General features: G+C 43.2%; 1 protein-coding gene across 1 annotated transcript; it reads right to left on the minus strand.

The window, feature by feature from the left end:
* Positions 1-826: 826 nt before the first annotated feature.
* On the minus strand, positions 827-11,807 carry NUP62CL (nucleoporin 62 C-terminal like). Its single transcript, XM_032196522.1, has 12 exons — positions 11,471-11,807; positions 10,383-10,792; positions 9,208-9,318; positions 8,643-8,771; positions 7,501-7,596; positions 6,295-6,397; positions 6,011-6,155; positions 5,633-5,682; positions 5,368-5,502; positions 4,556-4,667; positions 3,706-3,772; positions 827-1,044 (listed from the first exon to the last, which is right to left on the minus strand). The coding sequence occupies exons 1-12, from the start codon at positions 11,746-11,748 to the stop codon at positions 953-955; spliced, it is 1,728 nt and encodes a 575-aa protein (XP_032052413.1). The 5' UTR covers positions 11,749-11,807; the 3' UTR covers positions 827-952.
* Between the last annotated feature and the right edge of the window lie 218 nt (positions 11,808-12,025).

The following is a 12,025-nucleotide window of genomic DNA, read 5'->3' on the forward strand; positions in this document are numbered from 1 at the left end:
CGAGCGCCGCCTGGCGCCGCGGAGCGATGGCAGAGCCGAGGAGCCCCGGCCCAGAACAGGGCAAAAGCGCAGATTCGAATAAAATCTGCGAAGTATTATGGTCAGGTGGCTCTTCCCTTTTATTCCGGGGAATAATTATGTACGGAAGACTAGGGGGAGGGGAGAAAAAGTAAATATAAAGCACAGCAATTGCATGCAGGCAGCATGAGGGGCAAATGAGAATTGGGGCTGGTCTGCTAAATTAACAATTACTCAGTTACTGCATTAGTAAATACACTACAGAATGTGCAGCTGCATTGTTATTAAATACCATTCACTGTAAGTCTTCAGAGTTTTCAACATGTTCTCCACTACTCCTCCACACTCCACTACTAAATGTGGTACCATTTTTGCACTTGCACACCTAATATGTTTCAGCTTACTCTGGGAACAGTTGAAGGCACAAAGAGAGAAAGCAGTTAATGCATAAGCTATAGGAAAGGAGGCCCACTTTCAGAAATGGGAGCAAACTCCGGTTTGTGTTTTGGGAAGCTAAAAATCTATGAGACTCCTACAGCTTCTTATGAGAACATGGCAGTTCATTAAGCCATCTCTAAGGTTCTGAATAAATTTCATGAAGTTCTGGTGGAAAATATTCAAGTTACAATTAAATGCAGAGTTGGTGAGATCAGTTGTGAAGTCACACAGTGCTCAAATCCCTCAAACACAGCATTTTCATATCTAGCAGTCTGCACACTGCTATAGAGAACACCATATGCTTGGAGCACAAACTTCATGCAGGCTCTCAGAGCGGAGTTGGTGAATTCCAGGAAGACACCGCAAAGAGTAGCTTTGAAATAAAAAAAAACTTTATTGCAACAAAAAGAAAAGCAGATCACAAGTTTAAGCTTAGGTCCTCACCAACCTAGTTCCTATGCGGATATTAGGTTAATATTAACAACGTTTGAGACTTTCAATCAAATGTGATCCGAAAACTGCGCTCCTGCTCCTTGCGGCGGCTCTCACAAACTTTTGTCACTTCTTCCACCTTTCTCTGCAACAAGGCTGGGGGAAGAAGAAAAAGTGATCAGTTCCATAATCATCCTAAAACATAACACTGCACAGTTAAGCCTGTAGAAAGAAAAACACATTCAATTTTAACATTCATTCACTCAGATTTGACAGTGCCCAGTGAAACAGGAAAACACAAAGCACTGCTAACCTTACAAGGCCTTTAAAGATCGTCCAAAAGGTATGGTGGCATTCAGGGACTAGCAAGCAGAATCTGAAAAAAACTATGATGTTGTTGCCACTTCTTGCTGAGCCAGCTTGTAGTTTCAGGGCACAGCACCAGAGAGCAGAGCAAACCCCTCCTGAACAGGAGGCAAGCTGGTCTGCAGCTTGAAAGGAAGTAATTGCTGCATAAAGGAACTTCCCCTGCCCACCTCACGCTAAACTACTTCTGAATTATGCAAATTACAGGTTAGTCAATCTGTTTGAAGTATATACATATTTTCCCGCAGGATATCACAGAGCTGTAACAAGCTTTTAACTGTAAATATAGGAAAGAGTGCAATCATACAGAAGAGCTGCGATCACTTGCAGTCGCAGTACAGATAACCCGTTACATATTTCCAAATCAGTGATCTGCAAATAAGCTACTGATTGACTATCAACTTCAAATGCAGGAGGCATTGCAATATACAAAAATTCTTGGCACAAGTTAGAGCAATGTTTAATTTAATTTCATGAAAGCTTATCAGAAGTTATTCAACAGGGCTACGGCATTATGTCAGTCTGTGGCTTGGAGATATTCCAGTTTAAGTTTTAATTTTGGAGCCTGCCAAACCCAGAATCTTCCAGCAACATATTAAACAACACATTGCAGTTTGTCAGTTTTCAAAAATTCACTATGCAAAAATGATCATGGCATGAAATGACAGTCTGCTTCACCATCTCAACTCAGAACTCAGTTGTAACTAAGAAAAGAATTCCTGTTCCTCTCAGAAAAAGGAAATCTCAGACCAGGGTTTTGTCCAAATCCTCTTTTCACTGAGGCCACCTTATGGAAGGCACATCGCCCTGGATCTGTGTTCAGCAAGCCCATTCATGTTCAGCTTCTGTTGCAGTAACAAGTTAACATTAGTTTGATTAAAGCACCCCAGCTCCACATAATTCTTGAACACGTCAGACAAGTTAATAGCTGCTGTGTACACATATGCCTAGAAAAGATCACTGGCTGTTGTGAGACAGCCCTGAAGGCGTTTCATGGGAAATAAAACTGATAAAACTGATGACATTACCTACAGCACAGATGTCTTATTTTTACGGAGTTTTGTCTGTTCATTTTTGATTTTAAAAAGAATTATGACATAAGAGTAGGCCTGGGAAGGATCTAAGTTACTAATTGCAAGAGCTGCTTGGAGGGTTAAGTTCAGAATTGCACCTTCCTCCCCCCCCCCCCCCAACAATGTACCATTTCAGGAATTCTTCTCCTTGCCAAGAACTCCACAGAAACAGATATATTAATTTAACTGCATTTTCTTAGGCTTTTTCCTTCTTGTTTGAAGATAAACTGAAGCTGAACTGTTTCTTTAGAAAATGCACGTTTATCAGTAAAGATAATGAATTATGATTAACTGACAAGACAATTACTTTAGTACAGAATGACTGAAAAAATTATCTCCTTTCTAGTAAAGTTGAAATGAAACAGATTGCTTTTTTCAAACATTCTGTAGAGTCAGCGTTCTGGTGCCAGAGGAGCTATACCAGATTTCATGATAAAGGCACGTCGGGAATGTGAAAGCTAGCATTTGTCTTCTAGAAGAAAGGCAAATTTAATCCAGACCTAAGCAAGCCAGTAGCACTATTTAAAAAGAAATTAGCTACTAGCATGCCTCCTTTCACCCAAGAATTACAGCAAATGTGAACAGCACTGCAGTCAGACAGCCACAATTTGGTACTGGTGAGAGCTGCACTGCTTTATTCTGCAATGCCCTCCTGTGGCTGCTAACATCTGTTAAAAGCAAAGCCACAGAATTCTTGAATCCCTCACAAGGACACAGTCCCCATTAGAAAAGTTCCTTTGGTTTTTGTTTGTTTTCAGTGTTGAGCCCTGAAAGCACCATATTATATTAGTTGAGTGAATCCAAAACAAGAAACAGTAGCTATGCTATCAAGTTTTCACTTGAGAGGGCATTTTCTGCTCTACATTAATTCTCAAGCGATTGATGTTTTGACATTTCTACACTATTACTCCAGTTACCATGCCTACAGATAAACACATGCAGATCAGTCCTGCCTTGATTTGGCTTTTCCAGAGTTCAGAGGGGAATGCTGCTAACACTAACCTCCCCTATCTCCACCCCCCTCAAAACAAGCATTTTCTTATTCCTAGGGGGAATCCAGGAACATTTCAGAAGTTGAAATATTTAACCTCATTTTGGTGGAACAAAGGATATGGTATTTCAAGTCCTCTGCTTTGCATTGATGCATTTCCAATAGCACTTTTATAAAATACCAGCTGTTATCACAAATTACTTTTCAGCAGAGGCCCTCAAGGCACATCAAGAGAATTCAAGCAGATAAGGGACAATGTAATTGAAGCCAAGGAGGAGAAGATTCCTCAGTGATCTTCAGGAACTCACTTATATCCAAGGTACACTTGCATACACACTACACACTTTGTATTTACATTTTCCCAAAAGCTGCAAAATGGACTCTCACCTGAGTTCTGGTCAATCCACTGCAGTGAATCCATGTGTGCATTCAAAATTTTACAGATCTGCTGAAGCTGAACAGAAAGAGAAGGTGAGAGCTATTTGTTACAGTACATTAAAACTAACAGCAGTAAAAGACAGCCTTCCTGTCCCCATCTTCGGAGTACTGAAGTAATATTTCTCATACATGGAATTCCACTAATACGGCAGTCATTTTTGCTGTGCAGCAACCGTGCTAGTTTGCTTGACATCAAGAAAACAGATTTAGAGTATATGCCTGTGGCTTACTTTTAGCCAAATTCAGACACAACATTAATCTTCGTCTTGAGATGGATGAAGTAAAAAAAAAAAAAAAATTCAGTCTGAACCACCAAATGGAAATTTTTACTGAAAAAGGTTTCGTAGTAAAGAGATGCAAGGAGTAACAATATCAATTTAATACATATCAGGAAGCTAGCAATTTCAATCTTGTACAAAAGTAGTACAGGAAGAGTTCAACAACTGCTGCATCTCATACAAAACTGTGGAGCAGGTAGCAAAAATAGAAGTCAGGAAAGGTCTCAGAAACTAGTTATCTAGGCAATAATTACATCAGAAGAGGAAAAAAATTCACACCAGAGTGAGACACTTTGAAAGCTACTAACATAGTTGCAGACTAAGTGTGCAAGCCACTCTGGCTTGCATTATGTTATAATGCAAGTCTTACCAGAAGTGAATGAATTGCAAGATAAAACAAAATACTTTTCCTAGCTCAAAACTAAAAGAAGAGTATCCATGAGCAAGCAAACGAAGAGTTAGCACTCTTTAAGTATCCTGTGACTCTTTTCCAGCATAAAAAAAATAAAGCCTGGATTTACCGGATCGCTGGTGTCTGCTGGGCCTCCTGATGTATTCAAGTGCTCAATGATGTCCTTGAGATCTTGTGCCATACGCTTCAACTGAGCATCTATGTTCTCAGCCAACTTATAGCTGCAAAATGCATGGGAACCAAGGTCAGAACATTTAAAGTGTACTCATTTAAAGTGTACTTCAGCAGAGCTACGACCGATCACACTAACGTCAGTCAATCAGAACTAGCATTCGTGCCTCTTAACCAGGGCATGACAGATATGGGAAGAGCACCACAATAGGCATTTTATTACACAGATGAAGTAACTCCTAACGTCTTTCACTCTATAAGACATATGGAGACAGACAGGCAAGACTGCTGAGCTCTTTCTGGAAGGTTCAGTCAGAATTGAACCACCTGTCCAGATTTTTTTTGAGATTCTTATCTCTTGAACAAAACACTTCTTTAATTACCCTGCTAAAATTCAACACTTATGTTTAGAAGAAAGCTTGAGCTGCACATAGTGCATTCTGTTCTCATCACTTTTATCACTGAGTGATCATTAATTTTTAGAGATTATGCCTAAATTAGAAACCTTTCCCCAGACAGCTGATTAGAACAACATCCAACAAAGATCTTTTCATGCTCATTAAGAGACTTCCAATTGCAATTCTCGTATTTCTAATGCGTAAAATGTAAGTTGCCATGCATAAAACTGGATTACATATTTGAAAAAGGCCATTGATAGTTATGTATTATCATGCATCCCAATTATCCTTCTGATTGATCATCATCATATTAGTCTGTTTCAGCACATGTTCAAACAGATTTTTGTCTTACGTCCTCTCCCGTTCTTCATCTGCGTGCTGCAAATAGATAGTCCCACTCTGTTCCTTCACAGACTCCTCCAGAGGGGTCAACAAGTCTTCAAGCTCTTTCTGCTGAGACAGAATGAAGTCTAGCTCCTGATCCAATCTGAAAAGAGAAAGACCTACAATTTAAAACAGGCTTAGAGGCTATGTACATTCTAGAACTTCCACACAATGCAAAATGATGCAAAAAAAAAAAAAAAAAGAAAAATCATCTCAAGGGTTCTGTTTCTCACCTCTTCTGATCAAGCTTCACTTTCTCTACTTCTCTGTGTAATGAAGTAATCTGTAAGCAGAAGACAATTTTACCAGGAATACTCAAAAAGTAATCTCATAAAAAGAAAACGAGTGGAAGTGAGAAAGCCATTACAAAAACCATCTACTAGAAAAGCAAAACAGTTGCACAGATGTTTACAGACGAAAATTTACTAATGGAGTTTTGGCTATAAAGAAGACTAGAATAGACATGGAGAGTTTTTCAAAACCACCCAGATATAATTTACATGTATATTTTTAAAAGCAGGAAGTCTTACCAGAGGGCTTGCTGCATCTGTGGCACAATGCCTTTAAAAATCTAAGCAAGCAAAATGAGTTCACACTGGCTATCACCTTACCTTCTCTCCGTTCTCTATCAGTGTCCGATCCCAGGCATTAACTTGTGTAGCTTGGTGAAGAAAGTGTTTCTCTTGATCTTCCAGTTCTAGACTCCACTTATTTATCAAACTCTCAAGCTGGGCATAAGTCATCACTGGAGGTGCACTGAGGAAGCGTGAGACAGTACAGAATATAAGATCAAAAGAGTTCAAGTGTGATCATGCCCATTTCCCCTTCATCCACCAGCTACCAGCATTAATACTGACTCTTGCCCCAGTCAGGGAATAGTTGTAATAAAACTCACCTGGTTGTGGTGGTGGTTATAGCAGTTGTAGAAGTCACAGCTCCAATGGCACCCGTTGTAGTTAATGGCTTAAGATTCAAAGCAAAACTAGAAGCAGAAGTGCCTGAAAGAAGAGATTCAGGTCAAACAGAAGACATTGGGTATGTAACGAACTGAGAACAGACCCAATCCACAATTCTAATGCAGTGCTTTATGAGCTAAAATGTCCCTTTAACAAAAAGCAAATCCTGGGTGTGTCAAGAAGGAAGTGAAGCACATCTTGACACAATTAACAGTACTGGACTGTAAATACCTGACTGCTAGATCTAGTCAAAAATGAGGAGCTGACAGTCTGCACTTAACCTGTGCATTATTCAAAGAAACACAGCAAAGCCAACACCCCTCTCAATCTGTGTTTCAATATTAGATCTAAGATCTGTCAGCACATCCAATTGCTGCCCTGAACCACTGCTGCTACAGTGCGCTTTGCAGAAGATTGATTTCTGTTTTTACAAAGAAAAGGAGCATCTATCAGATGATGCTGTCATGCAGTCATACAACACTTTAGATATTGATCTAGACTCTTCAGTCACTCCAGAAACAAGCTTTGGAAATGCCATGAGCTGAGCAGCATCCATATTGTTACAGTGAACACTGACAGGTAACTGCATCCCAAAAAAGATGCTCAGTCCTGAATCCCAACACTGCGCAGCACTGCAGATCTTCACATGAGTGTCAACATTCAGATGCAGCACTTAGCACCACATTTTTGGGAAGAAAAGCTAGTGAAATCCTGTGCTTCTAAACTTAAAATGCAGAAAAAACGGCTTAAGAGGGCGGAATCAAAACATAAAACATTTCTCCCTAACCTTCCCCACAGATCTGTGGCCTCTCCCTTCCCTTCTATCCCAAATAGGGAAATCTAAAGCAATTTTTCACCTACATAGACAGGCTATAGGAGTAGCAGCTAATCTACTTACTCCAGACTAGAACATCAAAGCCCTAAAGGCCTTCACAAACACCCTGCTGTGGACAGACTCTCAAGAAGCCATAAGTAACTGTGGACTTGTGGAAAAAGGGGGATCACAGAAAGAAATACTGTATTACTTTCAGTCACTGGACACTAGAAATTAGCACTGCTGTGCTGCTACACTAGCACGGGCCTTTACACTACTCCTAGGAGGAAGTCAGGCTTCCTTCTCTTCATTTTTATCAGCACCTACTTACTTGTGGCTGTGCTTGTTGCTGCAGCTGTTGTTCCAGGAGCTTTTAAGCCAAATCCAGAAGTTCCAAGACCAGCTGTACCAGTGGAAGGGGCACCAACTGTAAACAGAAGACAAAATTAAGAGTTTGCACATCCCATTAAATACAGCTCCCTTTTGAAAAACCACCCTGCCTGCCCACCCACCCTCACTGGGTCTTCTGTTTACATTAGCCATGATCACTGTTTACGTGGAGGCTCATACAGACACCATGTGAAAAGAGGCAGGCCAAAGTCAAAAAAATAGCCAGTGCTTTGTTGTTCTGATGATATAGAAAACGACTAGCTCAGCTGTCAAACTACAACTCCTTCTCTTACTTCGAATTATCTGACATTTAACTCACACTACAAGTGATTAATTAAAAATAACGACTAACAAAACTTCCGAAGCTCCCTGGGAGCATCTACTAAGTTTTCAGAGATGGGTGTAAGGCAGTATTATTATATGGAAAAGTTGTGTTAACTCTGGTAAACATTAACATTTGCTGTAGCTAGTCTCCATAATCAAAGGAAACCAAAGTGTTAACATGTCTTTGCAGGCTGAGAAAGGAAGCTGTTAGGACTCATTTTCAACTCCAGCTACTGCCTTGAAGCTGTCATAAAACTGACATTATTTCCTGCCAAAAATAATTTTGCAAGAGGAAACAAGTCAATTATTACCAGAGGAACTTGTACATGTACGGCTGTATGAATACAGTGTGTTTTTACCACACTGCACCTCCACTGTCACAGACCACTGTTCTTTAAGTTTGAACACCTCATACAAGAGTCAAAGGCAGATGTAACCAGATTCAAGGCACTGGTCTGGGAAAACAGCAGCATCACCAGAAAGCTCAGCTGTGGTGATGTTATGCTGACAAGAATTCACATACAGACAAAATTCCCACTTGCTGCTTTGCCCACTGAATCGAAATAGTGCTTTATTTCGTACAAAGTTTTCTGTGCCTTGCTACTGAAGAAATTTTGCTACAATTCAGAGGGAAGGCACCAAGCAGCAAGAAGAGCTTTGTCCCATATTATCTCAGCACCTGATGCTTCACTACAGACAGCACCAACCATGCTACTCATTTACTCCCCCAACACACCAGATCTGCATATTGTGACTCACGTGAGAGGCCTGTGGTGGTAGATGAGGTTGGTGCTGAAGAACTCGCTATAGATGCAAACAAAGTAGGGCCCGTTGAACCAAGAAGGGAAGCTGTGGTGGTAGCCGCTGTTGTAGAAGCTGTGGATGTTACTACAAACAGAAAAAGTGGAGATCTTGTACAAGCAGAGCCCTTTGGGGTTTCACACATTTCAGAAGAACAACAAAATGATGAATGGGACACAAATCTGCCTAATTAGACCATCTTTTTCATGGGTACAAGAGAATTTGAAATTATTTTTCCTGTATTCTGCTTCAACTCTTTTCCAATGTACCCTTTAAACTTGTGGTTCCCTTCCATTACACTCCAGAAAGATGTGCAGAACAGAATGTTGCATGTGACATAATACAGAATACATCGCACTAATCAAGTTTTATAACTACATTTAATGAGCTTTCACAGAGCACTGATGCCATTGCAAACTCACAAGCAGTTCCAGCCCACCTCCAGACTCCAGTTTAGAAAACTATACCCAGAAGGGCAACAGATTCAGAGTTTTAGTAATCATTTCCTAAAATCTATTCCTACCTCCCAGTTTGTTTCCAAAGGGCAGAGTGGGTCCCTGGCTGGTCGTAGCGGTCAGTGTTGCCGTGGGCGCACTAGTGGCTGCTGTTGAAGTCAATGATCCGAAGCTCAGACCTGGAACAAAACACAGGATACATAGAAAAGGAAAGATGAATCTTTACTACAGAGGAACTGATCGCAGTATTCAAGGCAGCAGAAGGAACAGTTTAAGTAAAACATTAATATTTAATGTAACAAATACTCTGCATTATCCAGCAAATGAAGTAGAGCTACGAAGATTACTTAAAAGCCTTTTAACAAATGATTTAATGCAGATGAACATCATCCTCACCCAGATCTTCCTTTGGAGGCCTGAACTATCACCAAGTAAATCAAAAACTGCAGATTGAATTTCTGCCAATTCTACAGAAGCAAACAGGCTCACGCACACCCTGCAGCACTCCTTCCCCACTGCTTCAAGCCCTTTCCTCCCACATTAGGAAAGCCACCAAAACATTTTTTAAAAGGCTTCAAATAAAGCTGGCACCTCTATGCACCCTTTTAGTATTATTTCAGCCTCACCTTTTGTTGAGGGATTTTTGAAACAGCAAAGATCCCATGGCATGCTGCAGCTGAGCAAACCGAGCTACCAGGACAACTATGAGAAGTTCCCATGACAGTGTTCCCACATCACCCAACTGAGGAATTTAGAAAAATATTGTTACCAGCAGCTGGCTTCAAGGACAAGGTCTACGTGACTGCTAATCACAAGGGGGTTGTTTTCTTGCAGTTGTTTGTCTGAATGCTTTTGACCAATAATCTTGTGTGAGACACTATCCGCCCCTGTTAAGTTTACTATAAAAGTCAGGCTATTTGGGTAATAACAGCAGCAGCATGATCTGACCATACTATTGTCTGTCATGTTTTTGGCTGTTCTTCCTGCAACAACCTTTCAAACCCATCACATCAGTAATACCTGTAGCACACCACTCAGCTTAGAAGCCTGTATCCACAGCACTCAAGCCCTACCCACAACAGCCCTGACATATTGTCAAAGCCACACCAAGGCGCCATTCTGAGCAACTCCTCCATACAGACACTTTGCTAGCCACACTGTTAGCCAAATGGCAAGCTCATTAGCTCACTTATACATACAAATTCTGCCAAAAACAGCTCGTGTTTCAAGCCCAGGCACTCACCTGAGGACTGCGTCCCTAGGCTGAAGGGGGCTGCAGGCTGGGCTGTGGTTCCTAAGGTGGCCGCAGTGGTGGCCGCAGCAGCAGGCGCTGCTCCGAAGGTCAACCCCGTGGGTGCTGCTTGCAGAGTTGTGGTGCTCGTGGCACCGATGTTGAAGCCAGTTGTTCCTGCCTGGGTCGTGGTACCGCTAGCGAAAGTAAAGCCTCCAGTCGTCCCAGACTGAGTGGTGGTGGTCGTCGTGGTGGTGGCAGTGGTGGCAGCAGCAGCAGCTCCGAACACGAAGCCAGCAGGGGCTGCTGCTTGACTCGAGGGTGTGCTGGTTGGTGCAGAGCTACCAAACCCAAACCCCCCTGTGATTCCAGTAGCCTGAGTTGTGCTGCTGCTTCCAAAGTTTAATTTGGGTGCATTTCCCCTACAAAAGAAAAAAAAGAAGAGTAGTGAGTCAGCCTGTTTAAGACATACATCCAGCAAATACTGAGTCAGCTTTCTTACGGACCATTTGCTGACAAAACAATAGAAAGCATCTTTGAAAACGACAGGCACTCCACCAGGATCGCATTTCTGTTTTGACAAAGACTGCATTATAAGTCCTGTCATCTGCAGTACCGTTAATCTCCTTATATTGACACCCCCTTAATTACTTCTGCCTATCGGTATGCTGTAAGACATTTACAGCGGTGTAATAAAGCTGTTTATTCTCTCAGCTTATAAGCATCCTTTCCACTTCCTCCACACAAGCCTATTCTTTTAATTACGCATCACAACTAACCCTCATTTGAGCTCCCTGCCCACCGCTGTGATGTAGCGGGTTTCCAAAACAATAAATCTGAAGAAACATTTCAAAGCTTGGCAGTCATTTCTACGGAGAAAACAGCCCCACCTGAGCAAGGGGGGGCTCTCAAGCGTTTTATATTAAGAGCTGAAGCCTTAGCAGTTTTTCCCACAACCACCAAGGATTGAGTGGCAGGGTTTATTACAGAACGAGCAGTTCTTCGAGCCTGCTCGGGCACCAGTACCGACAAGCAGCAGGCTCGATGTAAGCACGGAGAGCCCGGAGCAGGACAGGGGGCCCGCAGGGAGGGTGGCTCACCCCAGCGGGAACACGCTGGCTGCCGGCGTGGCGGCGGCAGGCGTCCCGAAGCTGAAGCCGGCGGGCTGCGCGGTGGTGGCGGGCGTGCTGAAGGAGAAGAGCGCCGCGGGCTGGCTGCTGGCGGGCGTCTGCGCCGCGCTGCCGAAGCTGAAGCCCCCCGCCGGGGCGGGCGTGAAGGAGAAGCCGGCGGCCGTCGTGGTGGTGGCGGTCTTCGGCGTGCCGAACGTGAAGCCGCCGCCGCCGCCGGCCGAGGCCGAGCCGAAGCTGAACTGGTTCATGGCGGAGCGGCCTGGCGGCCCCTGAGGGCCCCGCGGCCTCGCCCGGCCCCGTCACGGAGCCCGCCCGCAGCACCCACCGGCGGCCAGGCCGCGCCGCGCGCACTGATGACGCGCTCCGCGCATGCGCCCGGTGGCGTTCAAGTCCCTGCTCCCGCCCCCTCGCCCAGCCTCCCAATCGCTGCCCAGCTTTTCACCGCCTTTATTGTCTATTGGCTAAGATCGCCGTCGCTCCTCAATTGCCACGCCGGATTGGCTGGCTGGAAGACGCGGAAGGGGA

Source organism: Aythya fuligula, chromosome 13 (genome assembly GCF_009819795.1).
Source record: "Aythya fuligula isolate bAytFul2 chromosome 13, bAytFul2.pri, whole genome shotgun sequence".
Taxonomy (NCBI): Eukaryota; Metazoa; Chordata; class Aves; order Anseriformes; family Anatidae; genus Aythya; species Aythya fuligula.